Source organism: Rhea pennata, chromosome 14 (genome assembly GCF_028389875.1).
Source record: "Rhea pennata isolate bPtePen1 chromosome 14, bPtePen1.pri, whole genome shotgun sequence".
Lineage (NCBI taxonomy): Eukaryota > Metazoa > Chordata > Aves > Rheiformes > Rheidae > Rhea > Rhea pennata.
Genome location: NC_084676.1, coordinates 5,380,655 through 5,400,863, shown reverse-complemented (window position 1 = coordinate 5,400,863; position 20,209 = coordinate 5,380,655). Strand labels below are relative to the sequence as shown.

General features: G+C 41.3%; 1 protein-coding gene across 3 annotated transcripts in view; it reads right to left on the bottom strand.

Moving 5' to 3' along the window:
- SLIT3 (slit guidance ligand 3) overlaps positions 1–20,209 on the bottom strand; it is a 463,356-nt gene that overhangs the window by 45,199 nt on the left and 397,948 nt on the right. For all 3 annotated transcript variants that reach the window (XM_062587759.1, XM_062587761.1, XM_062587762.1), the window contains 2 exons: positions 14,003–14,100; positions 7,410–7,549 (listed from right to left, as the gene is read on the bottom strand). In XM_062587759.1, the coding sequence (XP_062443743.1) occupies positions 7,410–7,549; positions 14,003–14,100 (238 nt within the window). The remainder of the gene's footprint in view (positions 1–7,409; positions 7,550–14,002; positions 14,101–20,209) is intronic.

Below are 20,209 nucleotides of genomic sequence, written 5' to 3'. Positions count from 1 at the left end.
ACTGGAGACCATGTAGTATGCTCCAGGGCATCTCAAATGGCATTAGACACATAGGTTTAGGCTACTGACTTGGATCTTTTGGGTCCAGGTTTTGCAACAGCTGTGCATGCTGTACCAGTTTGATGTGCTGATGTCAAAACGTTTGAGACAGGCTGCCTTGTGAAGGTGACTTCCACTGGAGTCCTACAACCAGTCAGAGGGTGATCAAATGTTTGGCCTTACGGTTCTAGGAAACCAAGTGTAACAGGAACTTTGCATCCTTGCCACCATGATTTTCAGCAAAAACTCAAAATGCTTGACCAAGCTTTGCTCTGACTAATAGGCTTAAGTTTCCAAGACATTCAAGTCACACTTTTTTGTTTGAAGCATCTAACCTACATTCTGGCAGGCTTAACAAAAAGATAACAAACTAGAGATGCTCTTTCAAAATACATATTTTTAAATATAGAGGTATTTGAAGACTACTCCGTGTGCAGAAAGACATACTTATTTCTTACTGACAATTCTAACAGGGCCATCACAGAGGTACTTGAGTGCTAAATATAAATATGCTAACTATCCACAGGTGCTCGTCTCAGGATTGGTAACTACACAGTATGCACTACCTGCAAGTAAGCAACTGTTATATAATTAATGGACTTGTGGTCAACTTCTAATGCTCTGATTGTCTCTTAACAGATCGGATTTCATCAGCCATGAGTCCTGTTTGTAGACGGTATTTTCATCTGTCCTTTAAGACAGTGGCAGCTGAGCACATGGGAGTACAGAATGATACTTGGAATCACATTTTCTTAGAGATATATTGTGGTCTTGATGAACAAGGAGAAACATCTGATTCCTAAAAAATGACACATCTTACAAATGGGAATTTGACCAGAAGAAATCCTGGGCTGTCTGACAGTGCAGAGCTCCAGCAAGACACACCAGTTGTGCCGTGGTCTGCTGAATCACCCAGTCGGGCTGTAGCACTGCCGTGCAATTTGCTTCAAGCCTATGAAGAGCCCAACCTGATAGCAACAACATGTGGTTCTCCCTTAATAAAATAGGATGGGATAGGGGCTTAGGCTCTTGAACTAAGCTAAGTACTTCCAGCTCTTCCAACTCTTCTCATCTATTGGCTACACAAGTGGGAAACATAGGTACCTCTTTATTTTTGCACAGAAATCAAACAAACTTCGTATTTGCCAAGCAATTAAACTGAGAAACTTCCATGTAAGGCAGAACTTCTTTAGATAGAAGGAGGAATATACATCAAACTCTGACCACAATTTGCTCTGTATCAAGGAAATTATGGCTAAAGTTCCAAAATTTTGAAAGGGTCTGACAGTTAAGTACTTGTTTAATGCCTTCCATATTTATTAGATAGTCCAAATCCTTGGGAGACCACAAGGCTGAACCACAATATCTAAAAACTTCCTGCTTGTACGTTCAATATGTAGTTAAAAACACACAAGGCGGGGGGGGGGGGGGGGGGGAGGGAAGGCGGCAATCTACAGGCCAATAATTCACTTAAGCTTAATCCAGCTGTCACTGGTGCCCTTCCCAGGAGCTGTTTTGAATCCGCCTCCCAATGGTTAGCTATGGGGAACAGGCTTGGGTGCTCCAAAAATGAGTGTCAACCACAAGGCACCACACAGCTTCTTTCTTCCACAGTCGTTTTGCTTGACTAAGTGTCTGGCTTTGGCCATGCAATGATACCACAACCCGATATGTCAGAAAAAGGGCCCATAATCACTAACAGTGAAGAGCTTTTGGTCTAAAAGTAGTAAAACCACAAAAATTTCAGATACCATCTACCACAGGACACCGCAAGGTCCCCTAAGGTAAAATACATCTTAGCGTTGTCTTTCAAACACATAAAACCAGGAATAGTTTCTAGCTTTGTTTCTGAGAGTTTTTTTTCTGACACAAACCACTTGCAGCTTTTTCCCAGAGAAAGAGACTATTTTAAAACACTCGCTTTTTTTTCTCCCCCTCCATGGGATGTCAAGCGTTTTAGAAAAGATCTATTTTCAGTATTACAGGCCACTTCATTTTTTTGTTAAGTTTCAGAACAAAGAGGTGGGGCTATTTGTGGGGGCTTGTTAGAATCCTTAGCAAAAACTGAATCCTTTCCTGTTTTTTCCTGTGTGTAAAAGCTACATATATCTGCTTCTGGCTAAAATCAAAGAGAAAGAAGGAAGGAAAAGTCACAGCAAATAAACAAACAAGACTAAACTAGACAGTAAGGCATAAAACCACTCCAAGTTTATAATACATATTTGGTACAGACCAATTCTGGTCCTTTACGTATGCTTGGATGCCTCTTCCAGTAAGAGTGCAGTGAATAGGGAAGCTGAGGAGAGGATCTCTTCAGAGGTACAAAATTCTGCCTTTGAGCCTAGAATTATTAGCAAATTAGTGATGGCCCTCGGGATGGTCTAAGCCAATTGAAAAATGAATGGAAAGGAGAAATGCTATGGATTTGGTTCCAGATTTCTAAAACACAAAGCTAGGGGGCAGTGGAATACTCACATGAACAGCGAGAGACGAGCTGTGTTCAAGCCCCACTACCAGAAGCAGACACATTCCAAAAAGGAAGTTAAGACATCAGGAAAAGGATGAAAATGGACAAAAATCAGAAAAATGGATCCCTTAGAGAAAGAACAAACACAGGTATTGGGACTGATCTGATTCACAGCTTCCTTTTTCCGTGTTCCTAGCTATGCTCTGTTTTCAGGAGTAAGGACAACAAAACTGCGAGGAGGAGCTGCAATCCACCAAGGGACCCAGCAGGGGGTAAGCTAGTCCAAGGACTGATGTAGCTCCAGAGCTGGCTGAACTTTGGGGAGATGATTATCCTGGAAGAAATACAGTTTTTTTAATCTAGCTCCAGGATTAAACTACGCAATCAGGGAGAGGAAAAATGAGACATCAGCCGACAAGTAGAGGACTCGGGGACTCTGCTACACAGCATAAGGATTGTTTCAATTATTTAAATACAGGCAAGCAATGTTGAAAATGTTGACTTTAGGAACGGTGAGGAAACCTGGTGGTACATTAAGGGCTCGGCTAAGGAGAATCAAGTCTCCTGTTTCTGCCACTGAATCTTTTTTATGGCAATCAGCTAATTGCTTGCCCTCCCTCTATCTCAGTTTTGTTCTCTTTAACTAATGTTTACCTACTTTATAGAATCCATATGTATTTGCACATTGTTTTAAAATTACTAGATGGAAAAGAACTAGGAAGGAGGTTTCTGTGCAAGTGTTTTTTTTTTTTGTTTTGTTTTTTTTTTCAATGAAAGTGAATGGAGCTGGAGTGTGGGAAATTCCTTCCCTCAGCAGTCACTTACCAAACTGGCCATTTTTCATCTGCAACCTACTTGAGTGGGGAAAAAAACCTGTCAAAGAATCTGTCAAAGGAAAACACAGCAAAAAGTTATTAATTGAAGAAAGATTTCTGGCCTTCGTTATTCCCACCAATGAATGCAAAATTTATGCATCGTCTTTTGGGATATTTTTTTCCTAAAAAGGGTATAGTAAGTAAAACTAGACAGACAGAAGATAAAGCAGGAAAATACTAAGGTACAGAAAAAATAAACCCTGGATACTGCAACTCTGCCAGTAGTCAGCATTTACAAGACATGTATTTTTAATCTGTGTTTGATTTAGGAACATTAGATTTACTATCATGACTTAACCGTGAGTCAACCAAATTAGAGGGATCCCAAATATTTCTCATATAACACCACATACACATGCTCATCCGTTCTTCCTCCTCCCTGTATTTAGACTATCATAGATGGCAAAATACATTTATTTGGCAAGAAATATATTATTTAGCAAAATACATTTATTTCATACATGCAGTATTTACTGTAATAATAGTATAGCTTTACCAAGTACTATGGCATCAAAGATCAGAGGTGTGATGTAGCATATCTACTATGGAGAGCTACCTGGCTCCCTCTGCCACCAAGAAAGGAAAGAGCCTGCGATAGCTGAGCTGGGCATCTATTAAGAGCCTGAAAGCCGCTGAAAACACCAGATTATCAAAGCAGAAAAGACTTGTGGGTACCTAGTCTGATCTCCAGTGTAACCCAGACCATTCTCGAATTAACTTGTGTTTTAACTATAGCATCTACTGAGAAATCCAATTGTATCTAGGACTCACAACTCCTGGCTATTTACCCTGATAAAAATGTATGGTCTGGATCTGTTCAGCCTCAAAGTCCACTCATGGAAACTTTCTATGAAATTTCTATTCTCCATATAAGTGTTTAAAGTGTGAAAAACTCTCCCTCTCTACCAACTTTTTCTTAAGCCAAACAAGTTTTTCTTGAGATCTTCAAAGCCTGCTCTCAATCTCCCCAATAATTTTTGCACTTCATCTGTAATTCTCTTTCTCATCTCTCAACATGTTCCTTGAATTCTGAACAACAGACTTAAATATAACATTTGGTCACAACACAAAGCCAGATTTACGTGCCTTTTCCTCTCACACTGGATATCCCCCGACGGATATCACTGCCTCCTTTTGGCAAAGTATCACATCGAGAGCTCACTGCCTCCTAAACTTTTTCCCAGAACAACTACTTTCCTGGCAAGTACCCTCCATCAGCCACTCTTCGTTCATATAAATATAGATAAAATCCTTAGGCTTGGCCATTCTGAAACAATTTGCTGCCTCTACAGTTAGCACACTCAGCACTTATGAGGCAGGCAAGGAGCTCAAAGCATCGTCCTGAGCAGGACATAAGAGTTGCTGATTCTTCCAGTCACCTGCTTTCTCTTCAAAGGGTCAGCATTCGCTCTTCTTAGCACACACTACCACAGCGTTCAAGTCATCTACGCCTACTTCTTTTTAAAGATATTGCATAGTAGCTTCAGGTATTGCTTCAGGACAAAATGTTTTACTTAGAATAAACACAGAGATCCCGCGGATGTCACAGGAGATTTCTGGCCTACCTTCTCTGGTCATGCTTACAAATTCTCTTATAGTGCTTCTTCATGACTTTCCCATGTGCTACCATGGCATTACCTTAGCTGCTGCTCAAGCAATCTCAGATGATGTCCAATTTCTTGGGTTTGGATTCAACTCTTAGAGAACCCTCAAAACTGTAGCTCAGAGTATATTTGACTGGTGGGTCACTCTTGTTTGGCTGATGGCTTCAGTTCTTCCAGCCATTTTATGCTGTTCCCTGAGTTTCTGCTCTGAGAGGCCCAGGTGTAACACCTACTGCTCTCTATGGGGTGTTTCAGCCTAGTCATCGCACCACAGAGAACTCTTCCAAGTAGCCGACGGGGCTGGATGAACTACTGCCATCCAAAATAGAGATGAAGTAGGTTAAGGCAATTCTTTTATCACATTTCACTAAACTCTTCCTATTTTTAAGCAACATGAACTACTGTAACTCTTCACTTTTCTAAGTTAAGCCACCCCCATTTTTGCAGACTATCTTCACATATGATCCATATTATATTTCTCCAGAAGTAGTTCCTGCTCTTCTTCAAAAATTCAATCTATTTCAACTGCAGTCAAAGGTGGTGCCTGTACTCTAATGTATGGTATATACAATTGTGTGCATCCTACATGTGAGATCAGAATATGGTACACAGCATTCAAACACCCAAGTACTTGAAAAACTCTTGCTAATAAGCAGAGGAGCAGTACTGATAATATTCTGGTAAAAAAAATTAAACTGGAAAATAACAAAGGATTTCAAAACCAATTCAAAAGTGTCATGTGAGATCTTTGGCCTCTATCCAGATTATCATTTGAAAAGAAAACCCAGTCCAGCTCTTTCCTACCTTTTTTTCTCTGCAAAAGCCAAAACACCTGCAATAAGCCTGTGAAAAGGAATGAGCATTTGCATACATACTGGACTCAGTTGCTTAACTAGGTATCTCTTTTTTTGGCTACATGAATATATTTCTTCTTGTAATTGTAAAGGCTCTGCCTCCTTTCATAGAAATTGTTTGAAACCACCCAAGAATAGCTCACATAAACAGTGTGCAAGTAAGCACAATGGACTCAACATGCTATAAGCAAAACTCTTTAGTCTGTAAGCTGAAGTTTTCACTTTTTGGCAGAAAGATCACTTTAGAACTCTAATAAATGTACATTCAAGTCATAAGGCTTTTCTCAGCTAAAGATTTACATGGCCCTCCTTCGTATCGGCCACAAAAGTATTTTAAGAGTTCGGAAATTCTAGAAGCTTTCCCCCTGCCTTACTCAGCCACTCAAACTTGATCCTCATTAAATCCCTTGACATGTAATATATTCCAGTGTACAAGAAGCCCTTCATTACTTCTCCATGCTTAGAAGGTAATAAACCCATTTCAAAGCGTAGAAGTAGGCACTATTGCAGGTGTTTCCTTACCACTCCATGTCGTGCCAGGAAGGTCATGCTCACAGTCTGCAAGAGCAAACCACACATGCCAGTAGTGACTTGAGAAGCATCATTTTTAGGTTTCCATTAGGAAGGTTTCTCCTCTTGCAGAAGCTTGGGGAAGGAATTTAACAGGAGTGCAGGATAGGTGCCGGAGATGGTCATTTCACATCTAACTCGGTTACCAACTTGTGTCATTGTGAGCTTAGCAAGGGACTGCACACCTACAGAGCCATGCACGTGCTCTTAAGATTACAACTGAGTCTAGAGCGTTTTACTCACCTTGGCTTCTCTGCCTACAAAATGGAGATAACTAATTTGAACAGCACACTGTTAGGATCAGTTCATTCAAAAAGAGCAGAGCACTGGGATCTCAGGTGGAAGCCATGCCTCCAAAGTTATTATTCTATCATAACTTAAATAGGAACCACTTTTATTTTCCATGATTCAGAACTGATATATACTAGATTCAGCTCTTTACTGGGAATATTTCTGTGATACATTTAGAGAAAGATCAGTACAGAAGTAAGAAGTTGTCTAATGAACACCTTGAACTTTAATATCTCTCTAACGTATTTTAAAATGAAGTATCAGGACTTTTGACACAGATAGTGAGTACTTCTGATTCAGGAAACCATGACTGTACAAAATATGCCACGACAAGGACAGATTTTCCCTTCTACCCCATAATGAAAGAATCGCTGCTCCCCAGAGCTCCTTTCTGTTGCAGATTATCTGTTCTAAAGGGCACTACTGAATCTACACGTTGCTGTAGAGGAAACTTTTCCATGATGCGCCCACTTTTCTTGGCTCAGAAAAATGGCCATGTTTGTGAACATATTGGTGTTGCAGTATCAGCAGAACTAGCATCTTTCCAATAACTCATTAATGTGACATCCATGTTGCTTTAATTGTGGCTAGATTCTTGGTTACTTACAAGCACATGGACAGAGTAAACCTACCTTTGGCCCCTTCCCTTCAGGTGCTGGAGAAACTCTCTTGGGATTGCTTTTATTCTCGGGATGTGGCCCTTTCTTACCTGTGTAATTAGGAGGGCAGAGACAGACATAGTTGTTGATCCCGTCCACGCATGTAGAGTTATTCTCACAGTCATTATCTTCGCAGTCATCTGGGTTTATTTCACATCTCTCCCCCTCATACCCAAGGAGACAAGAACAGCTTTGGAGAAAGAGAAAACAAACAAAAAAAATTAGCACAGTTCTGAAAGGGCTGGGAGGTTTTAGGTGCAGAACTGCAATTAAAACATACACCAGTGAGTTGCTGGAGCCAAATTAACTGCTGCAGTGAAGCACAGGGCAGTTTAGCTCCGTGTGTTTGGTGAAGGATGCAGTCTGACAGTTCCTTAAATCATGTAATTATTTATGTGAGATACACAACATCAGCATGAGAAAGCCTCCACCGTGTCCTCCATTGCTTTCTTTGCAATGGGAGAACCCTCGCCCTGAACTGAAGTAAGCATCTCTAGGGCAGAAGAGTAAACATTCATCACAATACTCAAATCCTTGGCTTCTCTGCTAATGATTTTTTGAGGATGTGGATACTTGCCTGTTGAGGACTACACAATCCTGGGGCGACTTGGCAATGTTTAGATGGCTCTCTTTCTTTAAAGAAAGAACAACAGCTTGAATTGAGTTTGCAGACATGAACATTTTCTTCTCATTACCACTTTGTCACTTGTCCAAACAAGAAATGTTTGGGAATGATTGCTTTTATGACTGTAGTAAGACTTCAGTACTTTCACAGTTCCTCCAACATCTATGTGTAGAAGAGCTGATGATGTCTAGATAACTAAAACTAAACAAACAAACAATGGCAGAGCTATTGATGGTTCTGTAAGGACGTGGACATTATTGAGGAATATTTATGCTAAATACTTTATCACACAAACTGTGATGTATGCTCCCTTCCGGGAGTGTAGGAAACTAAGGGGTTGAAGAATTGCTTTAATTTTTTCAGTCTCAGTTTCCTCTTTAGATCCAGAAGTTACGGTTGCTAAGAGAACCTTTATATTTCAAACTAACCAAAAGTGATGAAGAGGTGATGGCCACAGTTTCTAAAAAGAGAGTCTAAAAACATGTGTTAAGTGCTCCAGTCATTTCAGTGGCTTCTGCAAAGCCAGCAATGATATTGGAAGTGTCAGTATTGCTGTTCACTAGTCGCAGAAAGCATGTGTATGGACGGGAAAGCTTGTTTGGAGTCCCAGTCCAAAATACACATTCACTCATCTGTTCATTTCCTTTCTCATGCTAGTTCTGGTGGCAGAAAAGGAACTGAACAAATGTAAAACTGCTGATTGATGAGGATGAAAACCAGAAAGCAACAGAGCCATCGACTAATTGCCAGCCACTGCTTCCTGCAACCAGAATAGTTTCCAATGCAGAGACAGCTGGAGAGTACTTTATTCAGTTGAGATGGACAGAGTGGATGCGGGATGGTTATCACGTAGATGTCATAGCAGTAAGGCAGAGAATGCCCAGGAGAAACAGGAAATCTGCAGAATCTGTGAAAAACCCACAGCTCTTTTGAATTCATTGCTCTCAGCATGCTATTTGCTTCTCTTCCCCCTGTGCTCCATAAACAAGCAGTGCACAGGCCTCTGAAGCAAGGCGTTGTATACAGCTCTGCATCCACCTCCAGTACACCCCTAGACTGCTCCCGAGGAATGAACAAATTCTTTGTGACATGGGCAACCTCAGAAACTAAGGGAATAACAGAGAAGAAGGATAAGGGGTAGGGAGTGTGTCTGAGCCCAACACAACAAGACTTTCTAGAGAGAACCAGGGCAGGCACATGAGGTCACATGCCAACCGGGACTTACTTTCAATTCTGCAGTGACCATTCACAGGTCATGAGTTAGAAACTCTTCACCATGAACAACTGAAAACAAACTGTCCAGATCAGGCCAATTGAGGACACAATAAATCAGCAAGAAATACTTTCTTTGCCTGTCTCTATCTCATTATTGCCAATAAAATATGTCCTCCTGCTGACCCTGCAATGATCCAGCAGATCACAAGAGGCAGATAAGAAAGAAGAGCTGGCACAGCATCTTTTGTGGCAACAAAAGCATAGGGGAGGGGGCAAAGGCATCTAATTAAATAAAGTGGCACATTCATCATGTCACCCGTTTCAATTACAAAACCCCATTTTCAAGGGTTTATAACTCAGTCATAAAAATATGCTCCAGGCTGCAACTTGGCATCCAAGGTCTCAGTTTGGGAGTGCAAATTTTTCTCTCCATTTAAAGAAAAGCAACAAGAGTGGCTTTGTGCTGGTTATTTTTGTGTGTATCTAACATGACTTTCTTGCCACAAAAGGACTGGGAAAGCTTGTGTGCATGCAATTAAAAACAACTTTATTAAATACTATCACTGGAACAGTTCAAGTCAGTAGAGTTACCAACAGTAACAGTACATATGGGATTGTCAGCATTGCTCAGTATTAGGACACATTTCTTACCAAAAGAAATGTCAGCATAATTAATGACATTTGGCTACTGGTCCCTATGTATTATAAGGAGTCTTTACATTATTACTCACGTATCATTATTTAGTTTGATTTGCTTTCAAATGTGCCAAATATGAGGGCTGAAATTAAATGACAAAACACACAATTCAGGACCTGGACTGAACCACATGTTGACAGAATCACAGTTTGGGACTGTTTGTATGCATTTTCCCAGAAAAAGTTTAGAAGAAAAATGAAGTTTGCAGAAGGTCACCAAACTCGGGTTCCAGCTGACCAAGAGAGAAAATTAGTTCCAGAGACAACGATGAAAAGTCTGTGCTGACTAAATAGAGAGGCAGTGTGGGGCAGGGTTTCATGGGGACCTTGGAGACAATGGATCCATGGAGGAAAGAGGCATTTTCTAAGCTACTGTGATCTAAAGCATATATACATCAAATTCCCTATTCCTCCAGTTTAGGGATTTTGTGCAAGCATTGTGTTTTCCTAAAACTAAAGCACTAAATAAAATCCTCAACCATCATCATCTTTGTGAAGGGTCAGTGAAATACAGAACTTAATGACAGCATTCCTGGAGCAACCTTTGGGAGCTGATAAGTACCAACAACTTTTTATATTTACTGTACCAAAACTGTTTTTAGTTTAGCATTTGTGAACTGAAACAGGCATACATACATTGTTTTATGTTTTAAAAAAATCAACTTTTCATTGAACAGACATGATAAACTCTTTCAAGAATATTATGCTTTTTTGTTGAAGGAACTGTCTGCACCTCTATGCCAACTGAGTGGGCTGCAAGCGTAGCGCTTCTCCTTGAGCTAGGCAGAATTAACACTAGAGAGTTAATCCGTTGCAGGTTTTGACATTTACGAATCTGTGGGAAGCCCTGAACAAAGGGCTCTGGACAACGCAGCTCTTTTTGTACGGAGACCAGTGAAAATACAGCAGAGCTCTGGTTTCCCAGCAGTGTGCGCTAGCAAAGACCCGCGGGTTTGTGGGGACTAACTCTGAAGCAGGGCCGACGGCTCTGCCTCCGTGCCAGAGTCTCGCCCAAGGCAGGCGGAAAGGCCAGCACACGTCTGAGTGACCATCTGGTTTCATCAACCTCAATAACCTCGGCCTTTTTTCGGCAACCTTTTGTCATGGCAGACAGATTAGATTAGAACGAGCGATTTAAAGCGGAGGAAGAACGCGTTCCTCATCCGCTGAGTCACGCGGTGCCACGTAACCGCCGTTCGATGCGGGAGAAGTCCCTGCTTAAAACAGGAGTCCGTTAAAGTGACTCAGATTAAACGAAGCGCGAGGCCGCAACGGGCAGAGCAGGCTGGAAGGACTCGAAGTGCCCCCGCCCCCCGGCTGCCCCTCAGGCCCTGCTGCTACCGCGAACCCCAGGAGCGCCGCTACCGCAGCTCCAAGCCCGCCGTGGGCCCGGGACAGCGGGGCGCCCGCCGTGCGCTCTCCGTCACGACTGCGGATTTCCTGTCTCTGCCGGGTGGACATCACCGCCTTCGCATTATTTAAAAGGTAATTTTGTTTTCGAAGGCTACAGAAACTTGAGAGTTAAACTGTTTGGCATTTCACAGGGATAAAGCTCTGGCTTAAGTTTTCTTTTTACAAGAGTAAAGATTTGACAAGTTTGGCAGCAGAGTTTGTGTATGAATATATTTCCCTAGGGAAGAGAATATACAGAAGATATAATTTCTTTTACAGGCCACACAACAGAAAAAAATCCAAGGAGGGCTCTCATGAAAATGTTTTTGACATTCACTTCCTCATAGCATATAATCTAAGGCAACATCTTCCCATCTTGATGCACACAATTTATATGAACGCAACTCTGACTGCTGCCATCCACTGGAGAAAAGATTACCATTAAAACAAAAACAATCTCAGGATGTCTCTTGATCTTCCTTCACACCTATTTCATCCCCACTCCACTTTTCTGTACACGTGAAGATACGCTAAAGCCACTTGCTCTTGTAGATGTGTTCTCCAGAGCTGCCAAGGCCACGCTGGGGAGCAAGAAGACTAGAGCAGTGCATAGGATGAACACCCAATTTTACGAAAGCAACATTTTGATGAGGTATGATTGCCTGCATCTTTTATTAGACCAACTGAAACTATGTAAATAACCATAAAAGCAGAAATTTCCCCTAAAAAGCCTCAAAATGTCATTAAACAACAAAACCACAACTGAAGTGTTGTGAAGCACTTCAAAAACTATGTTCATTCTGAACTGAAGCAAAAACCCTGAAAATATAAACATCTTCAGAAGAAAAATGCAGAAGTAGCTTTCACTTCAAGTAATTTAAAACATTTTTTTATACCACGGTACAAAATAAAACCCTGAAAAAACCCTTGATCCAAAATATAAACTGAAGATTGTCTTTCCACGTTTAAGGGTATTAAAAAATGTATTACTAGCTTTTTTTTTTTTTTTTTTTTTTTTTTTTTTTTTTTTTTTTACTATCACTAGATTTTGTAAGTAAGTACTGAGGACAGAAAATAGATATTCTAATGGCATGTTCAACCAGTGCTTCTGCAGCGAGCTCTAAGAGAAAGTCTATGTAATTCAACACAAATATAGAATAAAGCAGATAATATACTTTATATCATAGTTCTACTCTGGCCCAAGCCGGCCAAAACAATTTGAACATGAGAGTGACCAAAGAGAACCCAACCTGAAGACCACTTCAGGCCATTATTTTCGAGGACCAGAAACTGAACCTGAACAATTTCTCTGAATGTTCTGTTGGACCTGTCAGGATCTGAGTTAAGAGGAGGAATTTTTGGTCACTGGTGCAGAGTAGTGGTGTTGCTAAAATCGAGTAGGGTCCTGTCAAACACCAGGAGCACCAGAACTTGCTGTGGCCAGCAGAGTCTTCTTGTCTCCCACTGCAATGCACCAGCATGACTGATGCATCCGCATCTTGGAGACTGACTGGGGCAGCTAAGAGAAGCCATGACACTTTTCTGGGAATATAAAAGGTGACCAAGCTTTGGCAGGGGAGCAGGTTGAGGAACTCACCTACTGCTGCAGCCAAAGCCCTATCAATCACCCAAGCACCCTGGCCCGTTCTAATTTGAAGAAATTCTATTTTCTGCCACAACTGGGATATGGGTTTGCCGACCTGGTTAGCAAACAGTTAACTTCAGCTGGAACAGACTTAGTCACAGCTGAAACCAAACTGGAACCAAACTGAAAAAAATGTATTGGTTTGCCTCCCTGCTTACACCATTTATAAACCTTGCAATTCTGTGTCGCACTCCAGCTGTCACTGATATGAAGCTATATATAGGAGGAGACAAAGAATGCAGCATGAGTAATGCATAAATGCTTTTAAAAGTGAGGATTTCATATACACAGTTGAAACAACAGCACAAAGTAATTTTGCACATATTTTGTGCAAGAAATAGCATAAATACTCAGGATCAAATACATGCAAATTTCAGTAACTATTCTCAAAAAAAAAAAAAAAAAAAAAAAACCCAACAACAACAACAACAAAAAAACTGTAATATCATTATGTGGCCAAAGCCTCAATCTTGTATTTTCTTACCTGAAAAGCAGTGCTTTCAGTGACACAAATTTCCCTAGGTACCTCATGAAAATTTCTGGACTTTTCTTGGAGTTTCCCTCTCTATGTTGCATCTTATTGATACGGGAAAAGTGAAGGCCATAATGTCTAGCTGCAAAGGTTATTCTCTTTCAGGCATTATGCCCAATATGTGGCAGTCTCTCCATGTTTTTTAATGGTTTCTTTAAAGTCTGTTTGTCTACAAGATTCTTCAGTATGAAAACATTTTGCATCTGGTTGTCAAGCAACAGATGCTCATTTTACAAATACAAAAAAGGAGTATATGTGATTTTGAGATGCCCCAAGGAAAATTAGCATAGAGATAACACAAAGCAGATCAGGGAGACAGCTCAAAATAGCTCTGAGAGTACATCCCATTATGAGAAAATAAGGATGCCTGTTTCAGAGGAAACAACATGTTACCAAAGAAACCAGATTAATTTTTTTGTCTGGCAAATAGAATTGTCACATGCAGCAGCTTTTATAAAGCAGCCATTAGGTTTCATTAATGCAAAGTACAAACGCTCTTATTTTATCATTATGTTTTAAATAAACTTTGTGTTATTACCTGAATCCATCTTTATTTGCCTCGGTGAGGTGGCAGGTCCCTCCATTTTGACATGGATTTTGAATGCAAGAATTAATGGGCACGCTGCAGTCTCGACCCTATTTGGGAAAAATCAAAAGAAACAAGATTAGTAAGATTCCTGTCACCTGAATCAACGTCTTTTCCTTGCCCAGCCCTGCGCGTGGCACCATTTACAGGACAGTTGTGGTCTTCAGACCCATTATATCACCCCACATTCTTCACCGACCAACAGATAATGTTCACTGCAGAATAAATACATGTGGAAGTCTGACAATACTCAAGAGACTCGTGCAATTGCAGGAAGTTCAAGAGATCTCTTTACTCTTCCTACCAAAGGTCCTGTTAGTGTGGTCCTCTGCCAGATCATCTACTGCAAAGCTGATACATGACTGCAATTAAAGATGAGAATATCTCAGAAGATACGCTAGTTCAGTCAGGGGCATTGGCTTTAATTTAAAAATAACTATTCATATAATACTTCAGAAAAATAACAGATACATCTGTACAGATACATATATATCTGTAATAATCTCTAAATAAAGAGGGCAGATGCCAGCCCACAACACCATTTCATAACAGCTGTAACTTTTATATGCTAGTACTGAACACCACTAAGGTAAAACACAGAGTTCCTAGACCCCAAAGATCCTGGAACAGTCCTAGTTCCCCTGCCACTTCCAGAGAGATTTCCTTGCTTACGGTGCTCATCAGGAGATAATCCTTTCTCCACCAGATTTGCCCTGGCTCCCAGCCTTTTCAGACATTAAATACCTGGTGTGACGCACTGGAGTGTGGGACATTCAAATACACATTTCTATATTCTTTTCTTTTTTTTTATGGTTACCATGTTTGTACTTCATAGTCCACATGAGAGCATTACCTGTTGGTTGGTAGCTTTGGGACTTCACTGTTCTCCCTTAAGATATAATATTACACAGGAATTAAGAATTGAATTCCAGAATCTTAACACTGTACTTGGAAGACATCTTACAACCACCACCTTGTCTCAAGGTAAATATAGCGCAGTTGGAAAAGGTTCAGAGAAGGACAATCAAAATTTTAACAGAGAAGGAACAATGACTTTAGAAGAGGATACTACAAACGCTATGATCCTGTAGTTTGGAGAAAGAAGCCTGATGGTGGGGGGATATGACTGAGGTTTACAAATCCTGAGGGTGTCAAATGCAGCATAGGCACTTACCAAATCCCCCAGTATTAGAACTGGGGAAACTCACTGACGTTATTAAGGGATTGGCTTAACGTGGTCGCGTCCATTGTAAGGGAACAGATTTCTCATGACAGCTGCACCATGATAGGTGTGAGCAGTTTGGCTATGGCTGCATATCTGCTTGGGAAGTCTTGCTGACCTGTCTCAGGCATGAACAGACAGGCTAGTCACGTCTTTCTAATTCTTGTGCATCGCTCCCTATCTCTCTGTTACTTCCTGCATTGATCAGAAAAAAAATCATGCTCAGCTCTCACTAGAAGGGCTCCTCATAACTGGACACATTTCCCACTGCATGCCCAGCCCGAAGGTGGCAAGCCACCAGGACAGGGACTGCGTTTCAGGGATTGTGCCATTGCTGTGATAGCTCAAACTCCATTCATGCTTTGAGAACTATATAAATAATCACCTTAATTTGTCTCAAGAGTGCTCACCATGAAATTGGCACAGCCTCATTAAGCCTAATTAAGGCACTCAGAAAAACCCAGCTTGTAACTGTGAGCTGTTCTAGAGAGTTCATTTAAATGGTCTGTCCATCCATGGTGCTAGGCCCTCCCCTGCAGATGCCAGGGGGTTCAGTCCCCCAAAACTAGTGCAATCTTCTCCAGTACTCTGTCAGGTAGCTCCCACTGTCATCGTACTGGGAGAGCAGAGACACAGTAACTACATGCTGGTCCAATGTACCAGAGGAGCTCAGTTACAGAAATCGGAGACAAATCCCTATCTCTTGAGGCCAGCATCAACCACACCACTACACCTGAAGTCTCCAGGGAGAGCAGAAGCTTTGTGCTTTAATACTCGGGCAAGTAGGAGAAAATGGGGACATGCTTTTCCATGGCTGGATGAGAAGAGGAGGAATGGTTCCAGCCAACAACAGGAAGAGCTGCCACCCTTGCAGCTCGCCGCGATCTCCCTCCCCGCCACACCGCGCAGGCAGCAAGCTACGGCTCTGCCCGAGACCTGGCACAGACAGTGTCTGCTTTGTCCCTACTGCATTTGCCAAACAGCCTGTCCTTCTCCATTTGAAATCCTGAGCCCCCAAGTGTTTCAGGGAAGAACCGGGAAGTGCAGAGGGAAGCTCACGCGGTTTTTATTTTGGCACCATGCGGTCCGCAGCCCTTCCCGGATGCGAGCCATGCAGCATTAGCACCGAGCTGCCGCCACTCCTCCGCGACATTGCCTGTGTTTTGTCCATCTGTGTTGCAAATTCTGTGTGCTTTCCATGTTACCCTAGCAGAGCTGGAAGATGCCAATTTTTTATATTTCTTAGATCGCAAATCCTGCATCCCTGAAAAATTGACTATTGTATAGATAATTCACTAACTTCTGTTTCATATGAACTCTACAACCTTGTATCATTCAAACATTAAACCCTTTGTAGCTAAGCATGGCAAGACAGAAAGCAGAAACCGGAGCATCTGTTCTTTCTGAAGGTTCGTATCACAGTGGAACAGCATGTAAAATAGTTCCATCACCTCTACTGTAATTATTCAGATTATCTTGAATGTTCTTGTAAAATTTTAATAAAGATAAATGATAAAATGAGAGCAGGGCATTTTCAGTCCTGCACATTGGCACACGAAATTCCTCACGACAGCCTCCGTTCTCATTTCTTTCCTGCATACGCCTGAATTATTAGCTTCTCAAGGCCTCAGGCACCATGGAAACGTGCTGCTGAACCAGACTGTTAATTATAACACTAAGTTGCTATGTGGCTTTAGGAAAATTAGAGTCTCTCTAACTCCGTTTACTCATTGTAATAAATGGAGAAACATGACCTAACCTTTCCCTGAGGATTCGTAGAATCATAGAATCAGTAAGGCTGGAAGGGACCTCTGGAGATCGTCTAGTCCAACCTCCCTGCTCAAGCAGGGTCACCTAGAGCATGTTAGACAGAGTTGCGTCCAGGTGGGCCTTGAATATCTCCAGAGAAGGAGACTCCACAACCTCTCTGGGTAACCTGGTCCAGTGCTCCATCACTCTCACACTGAAGAAATTCCTCCTCATGTTCAGACGGAACTTCCTGTGCTTCAATTTCTGCCTATTGCCTGTTGTCTTGTCACATGGGATTACCTTCTCCGTCTTGATTTTATCAGTAGCGCACCAACATCCCATAGAGCAAGTGCTGTTTCGGTATCACCAAAGACTATGAAAACCAAAGAGTGCTGAAGAAAAGGAAGCTTCTGAAAATACTTGGTACTAATAAATCCACAGCAAGTATTTATTTATTTCTGTATAGGACTATTACTACATAGAAGAGCCTAAAACATTCTAGAAGCACCTTTCAAAAGAATAATGTAATTCTCTACTCTCCACATCCATTCAGGCTGTTCTTACTGTGAAAATGGAATTACTTTAACCATCAAGCATCAGTAAAACTAATTTCTGGGAGTTGGGAAAAACTCTTTGAATTACATTCCCCAGAAGTAACTATTCTTAGAGAGGAGAGTATTGTATATTTGCTTCAAGACTGAAGAGCCTTTTAATGAAGTTAGAATCAGGAAAAGAGGGGTAGACTCTGTTTCAAGGACAGGCAAGAAGACATGACTGTCTCAGCACTTCACAGAAAGAGGATGAAGGTCCCTCTGTGTGTAATATATTATTTTTAGAGGTCCTTAAAGCTGTAATAAATTCTTGTCTAGTCTGATAGGAAAGCATCAGATCCAAAACACTTATATAATTTCTCTCATTTTCTGCAGGAGAGGAAAGGATTAGGTGTTGAGACATAAAATTTCTGCAATGAATCAGAACACATATATGTGCAGCCTCCAGCTGCCTTTTTACCTCAGCTGGTTCAGATTTTAGCTGAGCTGCTCAAATTTGCTATTTCAGTGAATGAGAATAAAGTCGAGGCCACCATGCTTAGAAAGTGTCAGTTCTTCGTTTCAGGCTCAACACTAATTAACCGTACTGTGCATTACTGTATATGCAGGCTGCTACTCACTCTTGCAGCGCCAAATTTTGGTCTCCGCATGTATCCAGTACTGGAAAATATTACATCATGATTAATAAAAAGTCCAAGAACAAGTAGCAAAAACTAATATGGACTTCAGGAGGAAGAGTAAAGAATAATACGATTACGACACACCCATGCACATCAATACTACTAAGACCACTGAAATGATTTTTAATTAAATTTCATAAAGGACAGTTTTATTTGTGGACACTGAAAGCTTCATCCAGTATCTCATGGTGGAGGTTAACCTCCATCCATCTGCATGTGATCCTTCACCTCTCACTGCAAGCAGCAGCAGAGATTACAACCTGCGGCACGTAACTCTGCCTCCGGCGGCGAACAGAAAGCTCGCACTATGGAAAGCCATCATCGCTCACTGCAGCAGCAACACGATCTAGCTAGTGACAAAGATTCTTGCAGGCCGGCAGCAGCCTACTGGGCTTCAATGGTGTGTGAACAGGGAGACCTCTTCCCAGCTAATTAGAGCCTGATTCAACAACCATATGCAGGCTGGAAAGTGAACGATAGAAAAAAAAATACCAAAGTTTATTCAAGTTGTTAACAATACACAATATGTTCATAAATTTTATTTAGATGGTATATGTATAGAACAGATGGTGGCTATGTATTTAGTGAAAATACTAGACCAAGACAAATATAGTTGATAGAGACTTTAAATAAAGATCTAGGAATTTTTCATAAACAATTTAACTATCATGTTCTAAACACAGCTGAAGCTTTTTGGGAAATCACTGGGTAAAACTACTAGCTACAAAGATATCATATTGCAAAGCTAGTCCTTCATGTTCCTAGCAGTCAAAGTAATATATCCATGCCCAACTCTCGGTCTCACAAACATCAATACGCTTGTCCTATGGGTGTCTTGGACAGCACATAATAAAAACAATCATTACTGCACAGGAAAAGGCAAAGCAAACCTTCTACTCCACGAAAAGCTTGAGAGAAAATTCACAAACAGATAAACTGAAACGTACAGTGTGTTCTACAAGTGTGCTCATTCAGGAATGCTATTCAAATTTAAAGTATCTGACAGCTTTAATAATTTAGCCCTCTCACGCTGTGAAAATAGCAAAACAGACCCTCATAGTTGATACCTATGTATAGCTTTGCTCTGTTTCCGCAGAGCCTGGGAGGACATCAGTTTTACCAAACACAGTCTTCTGAGCTCTTCCACTATAAGCCGATTGCTTGAGATGCATTCAGACCCGCAAAGGTCTCATATCAGAGAGAGGCAGGCAAAATTTGGTGTGTAAACAAAACAGTTCCTGGTGCTCCAGGAAAAAGAATGAGATGGGAGGAGAGGAGAGGAGAGGAGAGGAGAGGAGAGGAGAGGAGAGGAGAGGAGAGGAGAGGAGAGGAGAGGAGAGGAGAGGAGAGGAGAGGAGAGGAGAGGAGAGGAGAGGAGAGGAGAGGAGAGGAGAGGAGAGGAGAAAACACATCCAGAAAGAACAGAAGACATGGACACCCAGCACTGACGAGAGAATTCAGTTTAAGCTCTTGGATGGATTTTTGACTTGAGTTTTGCTTCTGTGATGCACTGTGAGAACTATGATCAAGTGCTTTCCTCAAATTACGGCATTCAGCTAACAGGGGATTCATGGCATTCAGCCTAATAAGGGATAAACCGATCGCTACAGTCTTTTATCTAGCAGCAGCTTTAACAGTGTCTTCTTCCTTCATTTGAAGCTTTATCCCCTTGTCACAAATGCTCAGAACTGGATAGTAAATTCAAACATTCCCAGGGCAGGAAGGGATAGAGATGTCTCATACAAACAAAATTTGGCCACATAAATCTCAATTTCACAAGAAAACTAAGCTAGGAAATAAGAATGAAGTATTCAGCAGTTTCCCAATAATAAATACATTTACAAGCCATAAATATAAAGGAGAAACAAGAAGAATTTTGCATAGTTTATCACGGCAACATGATGGCATAAATTCAGCCACAGAGCCAGTACACACAATTACAAGTTTGGTAGGAAAA